General features: G+C 39.6%; 1 protein-coding gene across 5 annotated transcripts in view; it reads left to right on the forward strand.

The window, feature by feature from the left end:
• Positions 1 to 808: 808 nt before the first annotated feature.
• Positions 809 to 16918, forward strand: part of FANCC (FA complementation group C) — an 85272-nt gene continuing 69162 nt past the window's right edge. The window contains exons 1-3 of one of the 5 annotated variants that reach the window (XM_088129873.1): positions 809 to 1118; positions 15520 to 15692; positions 16425 to 16486. In XM_088129873.1, coding sequence (XP_087985999.1) covers positions 16478 to 16486 — 9 coding nt within the window. In that variant the 5' untranslated portion in view covers positions 809 to 1118; positions 15520 to 15692; positions 16425 to 16477. Of the gene's footprint in view, positions 1119 to 2009; positions 2425 to 5093; positions 15693 to 16424; positions 16487 to 16918 lie in introns of those variants that run through there. The other 4 variants (XM_088129869.1, XM_088129870.1, XM_088129871.1 and 1 more) reach the window with 4 other exon arrangements.

Consider the following 16918-nt stretch of genomic DNA (forward strand, 5'->3'; position numbering starts at 1 on the left):
GCATTTGGCAATACATGGCAGTACCATTAAAAAAAAATGATGGTACCACTGCACTCTACGTAGGGGTGCTTTTGGAGATAACTCAGATGCTACAGCAGGTCCAGAATGAAGTGGCTAACCCAGTGTTTTCAACTCCCAGAATTCCCTAGCCAGCATGCTGGGAATTGAAGTCCCCATGTCTTGAAGTTGCCAAGTTTGAAAAACACTGGGCTAGACTATGGCTAGGCAAGCCCACCACTGTAGAAAAAAACAGCGATTTTTAGGTCACTGCACTGGTTAACAATAGTCTTCCAGACCCAATTCAAAGTGGTTATCACTTAAAGAGCCTTATAAACTGGAGGTCTGGGATACACTATGTATTGCCTTTCCAAAATTACACTTGTCCATCTGGTCCAAATATTTCTAGAGGGCCTGTTGTGTACGGACTAGGTAGCAGGTACTTCTTTGCACTGCCCCCATTGCTTCCCTTGGGTTTACATTTCACACTCTTCCCCCTTGCACTTCACAAGGTGCTAAAACTACAGTACCCTCATTGCACTGTGTCTTTGGCCAAACTGATTGTGGATGCTCATCTTGGATATGTCTGATTAGCTTTTCGTTTCTTTTACGTCTCAAAGTCAGATCCGTAATTGCTTTCTGTGCCAACAGATATAATCTATTCATTGATCATGCTTTCAGATGGATCTGTTTGTCTGATACCACGGACCTAACTTGAACCCAGTCCGCTCATCAGCCACGACATTGTAAACGCGGGCTGGAGGGAATGGAAAAGAAAGCGAAAGAACTAAAATTACGTTCTGTATCGCAGCCACGAGTTTTGGTGCTCAGCCGGATGCATTTGTCAGCCGAGGTGTACGACTGACATTCCCAACCCAAACGAGCGCTTTCCCGCCTTTGAGTCAGCCTCCCCGCCCAACCTCCGAGGAGCACAAGGGGTTAAGGCCACGGCGAGGAAATCCCACCTTCTGCGCCTTAGATTGGCTCAGGGAAGCTACCGGGAGGAGCAACATCCTCACCCAGCGGCCATTGGCCGCACAGGCTGCCGTTCGCGGTCTCTCCGAATCTCCCCTGCGAGGAAGGGCCGCGGAGGTTTGAAAGTTGGGCGGGAGGCAGCGATGGTGAGTTGTGGGCAAGCCGTCCTCGTAGGGGCAGACCCAAAGCAGCTGCAGAGTCCTGGGCTGAGATCTCGGTTGAAGGGAAAGCAGGTTAAATATCGAAACGAAGAGCAAAAAGCGAGTGGTGGTGACGGCTGCCACAGACTGCTCCTCCGCGTAGTACTGATTTAGAAGGGGGAAAAAAAGCTTGGTCGAATGGGGGCACGAAACGCGCGCGTAGAGCAGCGCTTTCCTTCGATCCCTGCGTTTCAGGAAACGCTGCTTGTATTGTAATATCTATGTGTTTTCTTACTGGTTGGAGTAAATATTGATTGCCCACAATGTGATTTACATGAGCTAAATCGGTTATGCGCCACCTTGTCGTTTTCGACTCCTTGCGACTACGTGGATAGATTTTCTCCATAAATGTAAGCTCAAAGCCCTCCTGAATTAAATTCCCACCAGCAGCCGCGTCCGCCTCTCACGAAGTTCCGGTGGCATTCACTCGGACGCCTTCGCTCTCTAGTATTCGCATTTTTTCCCTAGCTTTTCCTCTTCCCTTCCCGCTACAGTTGCATTAGGGTGGGAGAGCTTTTTCCACGTAGACTCGCGATGCCAGCATTTGCACGCCAGCCTATCTGCATCCTCCGGCGCTGATCTCAGCGAGGCTCGCAAAGTGAGCAGCCCGTGAAGGACTGCAGCCTTGCGTTGTTTCCCCGCTGTAGAGTAGGATGGAAAACGGGGCCCGGGTAGGAAGTGACGGAGGGAGATGGAAGAGGTGGTAGCGCGGCGCAAGGCAGGATCAGAGCAGGAGCTAAAGCTTCCTCTGCTTCCCTTTACGGAGTGGCGGGAAAACTTGAGAAAAAAGGCGATCGGAGACTAATGGCGACTTGATGCCTGGTTGAAGGACGTAGGAAGAGTTTAATTTGCCTGGCTATTAACTCCGCTTCCATCACCCTCCCCAGCCCCCTCAGTCCAAATGCCCGCGACTTCCTTCTGAGCGGAACCGTTCCTCTTCCCGGTCGCCTCTTAGACCGGAATTTTGCGCCTCTTGCGCAGGCGCCGTCGGGAAGTTAGAGAGCGCGCGGGAAAGGAACGCTGTGGAGGTACCTGTTCGCCTCTGGGCGAAATAAAGCGAGCTCGCCTCCAGAAAGGAGCTCGAGCTCCAGGCTTGTAGCCTCTTAACGGCGTCATCCAGCACGCGCTGCCCGTCCTGCTGTTACTTTGGGTCCATGATGGTTGGATGACTATAAGTCACTAAGGTGGAATTGACCGTGCGCTCGTTTCGTCGCTGCTGAGTTAAAAGTTTAAAAAAGGAGGGAAAGGCCGGGTGAGATGGAACTCTTGAATGTCCTCTGATAAAAGAAGTGTTTGTGGCTTTATTTATTTATTTGCCTTCACATGAAGCGGAATGTCAGTACTGAGCAGAAAGAAATGCTAGTGTTCTTCCAGAGATCTTGGTAGGGATTGGGGGGGTGTGTGTGTGTCAAAATGGCGGCTGCAGTGTATGACCGAAGCCTCCCGCCTTTTTATGCCTGTTGGAGTCGTAGTGGCCGCCTTGACTTTTCTGGCACCTCTCTTGTGAGCAGTTTTGTGTCTTGGGTAGTAACTGCTAACACACACGCGCACACATACCATCCATTACCAAGTCTGGAGTGGAAGAGCCATCGTAGAAAGCTTCCCTGGCTACACTCTCATTGATTCTCCCTTCGCCTGGATCTTGAGCTGAATTGAGTGGCTCAGCTTAGCCGCCTCTTGGATTTCCTCCAATGCCTCACTGGGGGATATTATGGGAAATCAAAAATGGCTGTTCCCCCCCCCCCCCCCGCATCCTCCAGCTCTTCTGTGGCTAGCTCCTCATGCCAGTTCAGTTTGAGAAAGGATGATGTCCTATTAGGGAACAGCAGCCTTACATTTTGCTGTAAATACTGTTGTTGAACCACAGATGTAGCAGTCCTGGCAACTATTACCACAGGGAGGAATTGTTGAGCATCATTGGAAGAGCCCCACTTCTAGATGCAGACCATATGCAGACCTGTTTAGCATCAACAAAGATGGTTGCATCTCATTTAGGTTTTTAACAGTGCCTTGAATATAATGAACTAGAGTAAGGGACAGAAGAGAACTTTATAAAGATTTTTAAAAACCCTGTGTATATTATATTGTACCATTATACAGTATTCTTTATTAATATCTTCCCATTCCTGTATCAAATCAGGAAGCTGTGAGCCCAAAGGCTGTCCTTCAGTCAGTTGTTTGGTGGATGATTTTTATGGGTTTTGTTAACCTTTTATAGATGGACTGATAGGTTATTATTTATACATATTGCTGCATTTTGGCTTGAAGTGATTTTATGTATTTTTAATCTTAGTATTGTAAACCACTTGGAATTGTATGGAGTGGATAGTATATAAGAATAATTGAATAAATAAATGGGATTTTTCTGGAGGAAGGGACAGTGCATCCCATATTGCAGTAACTGTGCACAATGGTATATAGCAGCAAACTGTTCAGCTTTGGAATCACTGTAAAAACAATAGAGAAAAGCTTTATGGGGGGAGGAGGAGGAGGAGACCATGACCTTTTCTCCCCAGTCATCCTTTTTTGACCCAAGCTTCCTGGTTGGCTGGGAGCCTTCAACAAATACAAGCCCTACTGAATCAGATAAAAGATTGATATTATATTGGCTAGCATTCTCTTCTCTTATTGTGCAAGCTGAAGCCTCTGGGCAGGTTGCAAATCAGATATATGGGCAGTAGCATCCACTTGCCTGCATTGTTCAGCAGCTGTTATTGAGAAGCATTTTATGTAGGTGCTAATGCTCTCTCTCTATATATACACATATACACATACATATACTATATATACACACATGCACACAGAGTGTGTGTATATTGAGAGCCAGTTTGGTGTAGTGGTTAAGGCATCAGGCTAGAAACTGGGAGACCATGAGTTCTAGTCCCACCTAGGCACAAAGCCAGCTGGGTGTCCTTGGGCCAGTCACTTTCTCTCAGCCCTAGGAAGGAGGCAATGGCAAACCTTGGCAAGAAAATGTCCAGGTAGTCTTCAGGAATCGGATATGATTGAACAGATTAAAAAAAATTATAATCCTCATGATTAATAACTATTGATGGCAGTAGCCTCCCAATATATGGTACAAGACTTTGAACCAGGTCTGCTTTGTTATGTTGCAAAGTAATGGAAAGAAAGCCTGAATAAATGGGGCATTTTCTTTTTTCATCCTCCCTGCACATGAAGATTAACCCATCTTTCATCAGGAATGAAGGTGAGGTTTGGACCTCATTATAAAAATATCTGGGTTAAGTTGTTGGACTAGATCCAGGAAGGACTAGGTTCAAATCATCATTTGACAGTGCAGCTTATTGGGGAATTTTGGACCAGTCCTACCTGCAGGAAAGATTGCCCCCATTAAAGCCTGGCAGATACTCTGCTATGGAATAAAATCCAAACTGCCAAACTTGGGAATTTTCATGCATGTATTTAAATGACAGCTATTTCTTTATATGAGATAAAATAAAGCAAGCATGCAAGCAATATCCAGATCCAGAGTGTATTGCCAGCCTTTAGGTGGGGATATTGATCATGTGTTTTTACTAACTATCTGCCACAGATATGTGTAGGTAAGATAGGTGGATTTATTTACAAGATTTATATCCTACCTTTCCCCAGGAACCCAAAGCAGTATACCTACTACGTCCTCCAAGGTTCTCACAACTCTGTGTTTGGGCTGAGAGAGTGAGTAGCCTAAAGTCACTCATTAAGTTTCCATTTGCCATGTTTCTCTATTGACCTGCTCTTAACTTTATAATGAATTTTTTAATATATATTTTGCTGATTAACAACTATAGAATAAGATACCTTTTTTCAGTTAGACTTTTTAATTTGGAATTTTGGAATCTAAAAGTAACAATGGCCATAATACAACAACTCTTTGGACAAATTTAGAATGTTAACATCTTATTAGCAATTTATTTTGTGGGAAGGGTTGCCCTAAGCCTGCATTCCCCCTCTTTTTTTTTTTTTATATACAGACTGATGATTGATCTGCCACTGCCATCTCTTGGATGGAAATAGATTTGCTAAATAAATGCCTACATTTTTGCCCTCTTGTGGACTGGTATTTACTCAAAATCCTGTAAAATATAAAATTATTCTTTGTAACATCTAAGATGTTCAATGTAGAATTTAAAGCTTAAAACTAAATCAATTTTCATGATTATAATATGAAAACTTTTAGATTTCACTGCTTCCCCATACTTTGTTATTGTAGTTGGTGTAATAGCTTTCATACCTCAATCTACGTTTCCTGGTAAATGGTAGTTTTAATTGTTTGTTAAAGGATGTGATCTCTCACTACTGTGTAAACCCATCATAGTTGAGTAAGGATCAGGCAAACGTTCCAAGATAAACGATCAAATCAGGACAGATGGGGATTGCCTTTGATGGCACTAGTGGTGGTTCTCCTAGTATGGTTCCTCATAGATCAGATTATACAGAGTCCCTTCCCTCCAGGAGAGTCATAATTTCAGACAAAATGCATTCAATAACATGGAATCTAATAATACTATGAGCATTTAAAAAAAAAAACTATTAAAGATTATAACTGCAATAATAAAAACTAATGCAAACTAAAAGAAAGAAGAGTAGAAAGAAAATAAAAAGTGCAAAGGAAAAGAAAAAAGCATAGAGAATAGAAAGAGGAAGAAAAGAAGTAAGAATATAATGAAGAGAAAAGAAATATATAAAGAAGTGACTTTCAACCTTCACAACAAGTACAAACAATTTTAGTAACGTTTCATCTCTTTAATTTACAACCGGTGATCTCTTCATCCCATGTCCCATCCCTTATCTATAAACAAATCCATAAAGCATCATCATTTCAGTCCTGGTATCAGCAAAAGTCCATTAAGGGTTGCCAGAAATAACAGCATATTTATTTTAACCTTGATCAAATAAACTAACTTTATATTCCTTCCTTTTACTTTTAACAATCTTAAACTCTAGTCCTTTCAAATAATGTCATAGAACTTGATATCTTTTCATTTCTTTTTGTTCCTTCTCACAAGATTCATCCAAGCTTTAACAAACTTCTTTTGTAAATCCAATATAAAAGAATTACCCAGGTCACTCTCTTGGTTTATTATTTGTAATTCCCTTTTGATTTTTAAAGCATCAACTGATTTCTTTTGTATGTCCAATAAAACATTTTTTTCCATGTCATTCTTATAGCCTGTCATTTGTAAATCCACTTTCAATGTCAACTATGTCTCTGTCTTGTCAGATAAAACTTGTTCCTCTTCTACCATTTCTTCCACAACATCCTTTGGACACAATCTATCCATAGAAGCAAACGTTGCTATTGACATTGTTGATACTAACTTCTGATTCCATTTTTCAAAAGTGTTCCTCAGTATTTCCAATATTACACTATTTTGCGTCATTCTGTAGCTGTTAATCAAGTTTATGTATTCTTCTCCTTTAATTAAAATCTTTAGTTCCTTCTAGTGTCCAATTTTTAAAATTGCTTATCTCTATTATGTCTTAGAATAAATTCAAAACAAGTCTACTTTCCCATGGGAAGGTTTCTTTATAATTAATTCCAAAACAATATTTCAAATGTATCTGGACCCTTAATCTGTTTATAACTTTCTGAAAAGAAAGTCTTAATTAGCTTTTTGCTGTTTATTTCAATTTTTTAAAGTTCTTAAGCTTGTAGCTAAAATTTTCTTTTGTTAAGAATTGAAGGCAGATTCACCTAGTGTTTTCAGATTTGTTGATCCAAAGGTCTCTAATAGCTGAAAAGTAGTTAACAAGCAATTTCTGAATGTGATTAGAAAAGGAAGTATGTGGACTTAGTGTTCTTTTAAAGGTGCCAAACATGGTTTGAGCAAGATGGCCATTGCCTTGTCTCCCAGTGCTCAAAACCCACAGGAGACCACTGTCTTGTGGTCTTCTTGTGAGGAGCAACTGTCTGGAGCACTTGTGGGCGATCTCCTATCCTCTCCTTATCTGGAGAGGTTCAAAGAGCTGGTCTACTCACTGTGTTGTCATTCTTTGCTGTGGTTGTCGGCTCTGCTTTTCTTCAGTCTGCCATTTCTTCTTCTGGAAGTCCCCTTAGCAGCAGTAGTCTGAGCATATTATGTGAGAGATCACTTTGCACACTCAACTCTAGATACTGATTCTGCTGATCACTGAGGATTATTTTGAGTATTTATTTATTTACCATCAAATCTGGAGATATTTAGGAACTAAAATATAGGCCCTTGAGATAATGCTAGAGTTGGTGCATAACTGTCAACCTTCCATCCCATTCCACCCTCATTTTTTATTTTAAAATGTTTCTGCCAAGTACTTTGTTTTTTCCCATCTGACTTCCTTGGTTTCGTCAATTCATTTTAGAAAACTGTAATAGAATTCTTTAAGGAGTATGGGATGGAGAAATGTAAACTCTTCTTCTTTATTGCTTTTCGTATAACACCAATTATTGTGAGCTGCTTTTTGTTCTTGGGCTGGGCCTAACAGGTTGTAAGTTGAGGACTACCTTTACAGTGGAAAAAACTATGGTTTTTAAAGTGAGTGTTCTTCCTTGCAATAGTGCAAAGTCATTATTAGATACATCCATGATTTAGTATTACTTTTAAATCAAGAAACAGCATCAGATTGATTAATATTACAATTCTTGATATTAAATGGAAAATTATGTAGATTGTTCTGTTTTCCTTTGTGTACACCATAAAGCATTTTAAAAATATTATTTCAAAAGAAATATTTAGTCTGTTCTTATTGTATGATGCCACTTCCTCCCCTACCTTTACAACCAATTGTCCACTTTGGAAAAAAATACTGAGTGAATCCCAGGGGTCTAAGCTGGCATGGTCAGCAAATCCAAAAACAGCTTAGCAGAAATCATTTCTGTACTGTTGCCAAGAAAACTGTATGGACATGTCCAAATAGTCCAGGAGTTGAGTTTGACTCAAGAGAATTTACTCAGAGAATACATTCTAAAAATCTTGGAAAATTTATTTATTAGTTTAATGTATTTCCATGCTTCTGCTGTTACTTAATTTGGGTTTTTTATAACGAACATTCATATTGAAATTATAGATAGTAACTTTAAAATACTAGGGCTACCAGATTTGGGCTGCAAAAATCCAGATAAAGAAAAATCTAGCTCTTTGATATCATCTATTAGTTGTCTAGATTTTTTCAGCCTAGATCTGGTATTTCTAAGTATACAGACCATAATTGATGCTCACTGCTGTATTGCCTTTAAAACTATTAGCATAAGTTACTGACTAAAATGTTACAATTCAGACACTAATCCAGAGAGTTCACTCAATATAATAAAGTTAATCCGTTCCATGTTAGAAATGCTGCTTACTGAGTCTGAAGGATGTAACAAATACCCCATGCCTAAGCTCTGCAGGGCACCCTGCTTCTAAAACTAGAGAACAACAAGGTTTTGCCTGGGAGGTTCTGAAATAGGAGGAGCAAGGCTCTATTTTGTTCTCTCCCAGAAAGCGCTGAAGTAACTTGAGCAGAATGACAATTATCAAGAACACCTCAGTCAGTAGTGGGCCCTGTTAAAATATGGAGGGGGAGGATGTTCATATCTAGAGTAGCATAAATATTAAGAAAAGTTAGTTGTAATGGAAAATAAACTAGAGGGAGTAATTTTTCACTTCAAAGGCATAGGTTACATGACTGCTCCCATCTATAATTTATGCTAATAACTCTATTAAGGACTAATGTGCCAGGCAGCCTGATACTATGGGTCATTTTTCAACTGCTTCTATTGCATGAACAGAATCCTGTTGTTTCACCTTGAACATCTCTGAGTGCTAAATCAGAACAATCTTTGTCAACTCATTTTCTTTTGAAAGAGTCCTTTTCAAGACATGAATCTAGCCTTGTTACTTCCTCAGAATGCTTTCATTTAGGGAGCAGATTGTCCTGGCTGTCTAAAATCTGTAAGATTTTAGTAAAAGTTGGGTCCCAGGACTGTACAATGGGATGAGAATAGGCTCTATGTATACAATTGGGAACTTTTGCCTTTTAATTCCTCTTTAAAATAACAGATGACCTTCCAAAATGTTTCGTTATCTCAATTACTCAAGGCATTTGAGCTATTTTTGTGCCTGTTGAGGGATGATTAAGTAAGCCCAAACCTGGGGTAGATGTGGAATTTTGAAATTTCTGAAACTGGTCTTAAAGTTCCTTGGTAGTCCAGATGTCTCTTCCATTCTCTAGTGCCACTACAGTTGAATGTATATTGGTGCCATTTCAATTTTAAATAATGTTCTACCTAAACATTCTGTAACCAAAATGTTCTCATTTCCTTCCCTGATTTCATTTAGTTTTGATAGTACATAAATTCTTTGCTGGCCCCTTGGAAGGGATAGACTGATGCTTGAGTGGCATACATAGTTTGAGTGAAATCATTGTTTTTCTTAGCCTGTTGGGAAGTATTGTATGCAGGTATTTATTTATTTGATTTCTCTAGGTGCCCATCTCAACAAGTGATTCCGGGTGGCGTACAATCATAAAACATAAAACAAAATTACAGTGATACAAAATAAATATATATGGTTACTGAGTAAAAATTATCACCATAGATGTCAATATAGCCAAGAAATGGGGCCCTTAACATACCTGGAGTATATTAAACAATTCAAATGAAGAAATGGAAAAAGGGATTTGTGCATTAATTTTCATGTGTATTTACCACTAAGATATCATATATAATAAAAGTGCTTTTTAAACCTTTTTCTTTTTTTTTGTAAACTGTGAGAAGCTATTTGTAAAAATGGTTTATTACCCAAAAAATAGCCCATAGTTGTCTCAGGCTTGATTTTCAAATTTATTTCCTTAAGATTATATATGAGAAATCATAGGCTCTTCTAATTAAAGTTTTTGGTGGAGCACTGCTAAAGGTACCATATTATTTATTTATTCATTTATTTATTTATTTATTTATTTATCAAATTTGTCACTACCCATCTCATTGAATGACTCTGGGTGGTTTACAAAACAATTAAAATCAATTAAAATTACAAAATTACAATAACAAATAGAAAATAAAAAGGTCCAAAATAATTGGCAATCACTCAGGGAGCGTCATCGAGGTGCTGGCCACTCCCAGGATTGGGTAAAGTTGTTATCCCCCCATGCAAGCTGGCAGAGCCAGGTCTTTAATTCTTTCCGGAAGGCTGGTAGGGTAGGGGCCTGCCGCACCTCTGGGGGGAAAATGTTCCAAAGGGCAGGAGCAACAGCAGAGAAGGCTCTCCTTCTGTGCCCCACCAGTCAACATTCTCTTGCTGACGGGACCCGCAATATGCCCTCTCTGCCTGACTGGGTGGGACAGGTTGATGTGATGGGGGTAAGACGGTTCCTTGGGTCACCTGGACCCATGCCATTAGGGCTTTAAAGGTGATGACCAACACTTTGAATTGGACCCAGAAGCAGACTGGGAGTCAATGCAGCTCACGTAGTAGAGGTGTTATATGCGCCATTCTTGGGGCACTCAAAATTATCCGTGCGGCTGCATTTTGGACCAGCTGTAGCTGCCTGATGTAAGGTTTACCCTGTTCGTCTAGAGAAACTCTTGTGACACGTGTGTTCAACAAAGAAGTTTACTCGAGTGTAATGTACGTAATTACAAAGCCAGAACTGGCCTGGCACATTTTCCATTACAGTTTATAGTTCCCTTGACCCCACTCTTTGCCCTATTGCTAAGTTACAAATCGCCCATGGTAATTCCCCCCTTCGCCGAAATATCAGATTCAGTTTAGTTCTTTTGTCCTTGATTGCTTTTTCCCCCACTGCCGGGGCCGTGCCTTTGCTGCTCGCCGCTGCTCAACCCTTTGTCCGCGGCGCTCAAGGCTAATGGGCGCCAATTCAAAACTTCCGCTCCGCGGTTTCAGTTAAGCGGCCCCAGCTGGCCATTAATCAGTCTGCGGTTTTCACTTCCCCTTTTTGCCTTGCTGCGCTCAGGCGGTGAAACTGACTCAGCACGGCTGGGCGAGTCCTCAGCTGTGCCGCGCTGGCTGAATCTGACATCTGATACTCTTCAAAGGTAGTCCCATGTAGAGCGCATTGCAGTAGTCTAGCCAAGAGATGACCAGGGCGTGAGTGACTGGAGAGCCTCCTGATCTAGGAAGGGGTGTAATTGGCGTATCACATGAAGGTGGGCAAAGGCTATCCTGGCAATGACTGCCACCTGCTCCTCAAGCAGGAGTCATGAGTCCAGGTGGATCCCCAGATTACGCACTGGGTCCGTCTGGGGCAGTGCAACCCTGTCCAAAACCAAAGATGGTAAATCCTTGGATACAGAGGGGCCTCCAATCCTTAGCCGCTCTGTCTTACCAGGGTTCAACTGAAGCCTGTTGCACCCCATCCAGACCCCCACAGCCTCCAGGCACCATGAAAGGGTGGTCACGGCATCACTCACCTCACCCGGGATGGAGATGTATAAATGATCTCACCCAGTAGTTTCATGTTGATGTTAAAAAGGAGCAGAGAGTACCGAACCCTAGTGCACCCCACAAAGGAGGGCCCGCGAGCTGGACTTCTCACCCCCAATCAACACTAATTGGGATCGACCTTGGAGGAAGGAAGAGAACCAGTGCAGAACTGTGCCACCCACTCCCAACTCCCTAAGTTGACCCAAAAGGATACCATGGTCAATGATATTGAAATCTGCTGAGAGGTCAAGGAGAGCAAGGATGAATGCACTGCCCCCATCCCGCTCCCGCCAGAGATCATCCACAAGTGCGACCAATGCTGTTTCTGTCCTGTATCTGGGCCTGAAACCTGACTGAAAAGGGTCCAGATAATCCGTTTCCTCCAGGATCCTCTGGAGCTGCAACGTCACCACCTTCTCAACCACCTTCCCTAAAAAGGGGAGGTGGGAACCTGGACGAAAATTGTCCAGTATGGTGGGATCCAGTGATGGCTTCTTGAGGAGGGGGTGCACCAGCACCTCTTTAAAGACAGCTGGAAACACCCCATCCCTCAAGGATGAATTCACCATTGCCTGGACCCACCCACATGTCACCTCCCAGGAAGCTTTAACTAACCAGGAGGGACAAGGATCTAGTTGACAGGTATTGGCATTGTCCGTCCAGAGGGCCCTGTCCACTTTCTCAGGTTCAACAGGATCAAACTGTTCCCAGATAGCAGGGTAAGAACGTACCCTGGGCATCTCTATAGACCATGCCTCATGCTTGGTATCCAACTAGAATTGGATCCGAGCAATTTTATCCTCCAGATGCCTAGAAAACTCCTCTGCGCGGCCCTGTAAATGGGCTAGTGAGCCCCCCTATCCCAAAAGGTGTGTGTGTGTGTGTGTGTGTGTGTGTGTATAAAGATATATAAAGATATATGTAAACAGGTGAAGCAGATTCAAGTTATATTTTTTTCAATAGTAAAAGAGAAAAAAAAAGTAAAGCAAGTATCATGTATCTATCTACCATACAAAATTAGTTTAAAAATCAGGCTTGTTCTTTGCCTGTTTTGAAACAGAAGTGAACATTCTGTACAGGATTGTGCATATTCTGGAACTTGTCAGCATTTTTCCTGTTGTTTCTTCTGCAAAAATACTTTGTTTATTTTACAGCCTTAAAAGACTAGAAAAATGGAAACACGACAGGTCCTTCACTATTTTTTTCTCATGAAGTAAACTTGGAGGAAAAGGAGATTGAAGATCCCTCCTCTAAGGTTCAAATTCATAAAAATTTCCTGGATCGTGAAATAAAATGTAGTTTGCAGTCTAGCTGGAATTAGTGAGAGATGTTACTCTTTCTTAGAGCTCTCAGTGAAAGGGATTCTAAGCTCAGATAAAACAGTTGAGGCTGGTCTCACGCATATACATAAAATGATTTGCTTGCTTTTTAGTTTAGCATGCTGTGTGAACCCAGTCGTTGTTTATTCATTATCCACAGTAAAGCAAACTTTTAGCAGAATGGGTTAACCCAGCTACCAATTGCCTCTGCTCCAGATTTCTGCAGTGTTCTTATTTCAGTTATAGCTCCAGTTCCAGAAATGGGCACAGCTTGTGCAGAGAGGGATTTTGCAAAACCTCCTATCCTGCTGGTCATTGTGACACCTAGAGTTGCACAAAAATCCTGTTCTCTAGCAAACAGAGGTGAAGGTAATCTTATATCTTCTTGATAAGTGCAATTTAGCAAGATATTCTATGAATGGTTCTATCTAACTATAAGTTTACCTGTACTGAATTAAAATATTAAAGTTAACGCATAACAATAGAGGGAACTTGATAGTTAAATCTGATAGTTAAATCCTTAGTGAATGTACCAGACCCAGAAATTGTGCTGGACCATATCATCACTATATATCCTGTGGCACTTTGCCTTACCTTGTGTTTATGAATTGGATTTTTGTCAGTTAAAAATTAGGTTAATAATGCTGTAGTAACCAAAATATAATGAATGACATACTATCTCAGAAAATTTTGCATATCAGTATTTATTTTTATATAAAACATGGTTGCACTTTGCAAATATATGGATTTTTCTTAAATATCTAGAATTTATTGTATGCATTTTGCTTAAAAATCTATTATATTTAAATGCTGTGCAATAATACATATTCCTTGAATGGGTTCCAATATGATTAAATAAACAAATATAAACAAAATAATAAAACCATAAAAACTAATACAGCATAAAATTTAATATAGCATAAATCAGTAGAACACAGTGCACAAGCAGCACCAAAATGTAGTGGAATCCCCAAATTTTCCAATGCTGTAAATCAATTGGCATCTGATTTAGCATGTTTATCTCATTTACTGTATATTTAGAAAAGTAAAGTCATGCTGACTTTACACATACAGTATAAATACTTAAGTATGAAAATATTAATTCCAAGCATTGCTTGGAATGAATTTTATTTGAGTACTTGTAGGTATATTAAGGCATGGCAATTCAAATACTGTAGCATAAACTTGTTTTACACTGTTTATTATTTAATTTTTTACAATTATTTATATCTAGCCCTTCAGGATATATGCACAAAGCAGCTTACAGACAATATAAACAATAGAGGTAGTCCTCATTTAGCAACCACAGATGGGACCAGCAACTTGGCTATTAAGTGAAGCAGTCGCTAAGTGAAACCCTGACTGTGCTTACAATCTTACTTCAGCTTTCCTTTGGTTTACAGACCAGTAAAGGTCATAAATGCGAGGACTGGTTACAAAGTTACTTTTTCATCACTGTTGTACCTTTGAACTGTCACTGTACGAGGCAGTTGCTAAATGAGGACTACCTGTATTTAGAAGCTGAAAACAGTATTCTTGTTCAATGTGTTATATGTCATATTATACTTGTTCACTAATCTGTTAAAAAATTATCTCCATAGAGGTCATCTTAAATTATCCTGTTCTATGTGAAATCAGTAACATTACTTGCTGAATTTATATTTAACATCTGGGGATGTGAAGTTTGGAAAGTTTGTATTAAAATGGGTGTACAACATATTTATAAGAAACTTATTGTCGTCTTTATTAGTTGTACCTGTGGGAGGGAGGAGAAGACTTAAGGGTAGAAATAGCTGTGAAAGGTCTCTAAAAGAAGTACTGCTATCTTGCCAATTTTTTAAAACCTTGAATACATGATCATGAACTAGAATCATGTCTCTAAGCTAGACAGCATACACCAAATGGTAATTCTTGGAATTACTACATCACCTTTGTGTAAAATGTCCAGCTGAATTGGTTGAAGGTGACATAGTGTAGGATCCTTGGACTTTTATTTCATTGGAGGGAGGCAGGGAGGGAGGAAGGAAGGAAGGAAGGTGTTAATCTATCCTTCTCTGCATGAATTGAATTTAATTTATGGTCAAATTCTCACACTGACATGGTCATACAGAATATTTGAATATGTATTTTACATGGAAATGTATGATTTATTTTATTTTAAAAATCTTTGGATTTGTGAATGCTGGGAATTAGCAGTATTACTCTTGTTCCAAACATGTGGTTTCTGGATGAAATATTGCAGCCCAAGGGTGTCCTTAGTTTAAAAAGTTGGATTCTGACTGCATTTGTTTCTCGCTGGTTATGAATTGTGCATGCCTCTGTGTTTGCTTAACCATTCTTACCTATACTGCTTTTCTGTTCTTGTCACAAAATATTGGTTAGTAAAGAAGAACGTAAAAGGATAAGTGCCAGTCAAGTGCTGCATTTTGATATTTTGATTGCTTTTTATTCCCTCCCTCTTACCTTTGACATTTAAAGCCATTTTAGGAATTACTACAGTAATGCATCCATCATGAAAGCTGCACAAATGTTTAACTCAGCATCTCATAATGTAATAAATGTTATTAATATTTGCTCAGGGAAAGTCTTTTTAATTTTTTCCTTCTCCCTCTCTTCTTTAAGGTGACAGGATGGTTGAAGATAGTAGAGTCTCTAACTTAAGTGTTGAGTTTTGGCTGAACAAGGCTCTTGAGTGGGATCAGCTCACCACTCTCGAATCACAGCAAGATGTCTGCCTTCACTTGCCTGAATTACAGGAATTTCTCCTGCAGATTTATGGAGTTTTGAAACATATGGTAAGTGAATTAACTGAAAGAATGAACTGTTTTGAAGGCTGTTACAGAAACATTCTGCACCCCACATTTTGACAAGACAGAAAGCTAACAGTAGCAGAGAGCCTTGTAGTACTGTCCTAATGTATTGCTGGATCATAGAAGCAAATTGGGGAAACAGCCACAGGTAATGCAAACAGGAAAGTGTTTCCTGTGTTCTTGATTTATTGTGAAAGGAGCCTTTTCATATTGATTGGTTATATTCTCATATGAGATTTCCTATTCAGTGCAGTAAAGTATTTTTTTAAATATGTTAAAATAAACAAGTATTTAATTCTGATTTTCAGGTCATAAATTGGATTATGTACAGATCCTTTACATACAAAATTATAGATGAACCCTTAAAATATAAATAGTCTTCTGGGCTATTAACCTTACTGCTACTGAATGCAAATTTTTTTCAGACCACCACTATGTGATCACAAGGAAATATCTAGTTTGCTTCTGGTATTTTAGTGTGGTCTAGAAGGTTGTAATAATTTTAAGAAAATTAATTGCAAACAATTAGGGTATTGTTATATATTTGTGTGCACTAAAATATATTTTGTTGATAACAGGCTATAAAATTAGTGTAAATGGTCAGGAAAGTATTTTTTAATAAAATAATAAATGGCAGATGAGCTACTGAAAAGTTTATTTTGTTAACAGTTGCCTGTTTCTGAGGATGTAACTTTTTTCCTTGAAATTATCTAACAGTGAGTTACTTACGAAACTTGGCTTCAGATGGATCTTCTGTATTTGGCTCCACAATGTCTAGGGTATGTCCCAAATGTGATCAAATCTGAAGAATTTATTGTAGTAGTAAGTGATGATTATCTTTGCTGCTACTTGCATATTCTCTCGGTTTACTACTATTTTAAAAGCCATAGTTTATTAGACACTAAAGCTACAAAAAAAAGAGAAGAGGGAAATGCCTGATTGTATAAGAATGCTTATAAACTGCACCATGTTTTACTTTTATAGCAAGTATTGGTTAATTTTTCTTTAGGTTTTTGTAGGTATAGTGGCGGTTAAATTTCAGGTTGCTATTCATATAGAATGTAGCAAGTTGTAATTGAAGTATTAGGATTTCTTTGTACTATGGTTGGGACTCAACCCTTCGCATAATGCATAGAAATATGTGAGGGGTGTGATATTTTCATTAATTAGTTGTTTTTATATATTTCATTATTATTTTACTTTCATCCTGT

Source organism: Python bivittatus, unplaced genomic scaffold (genome assembly GCF_059951505.1).
Source record: "Python bivittatus isolate LINGU-HERP-01145 unplaced genomic scaffold, Pbiv_v1 ctg000850_np1212, whole genome shotgun sequence".
NCBI classification, from domain to species: Eukaryota; Metazoa; Chordata; class Lepidosauria; order Squamata; family Pythonidae; genus Python; species Python bivittatus.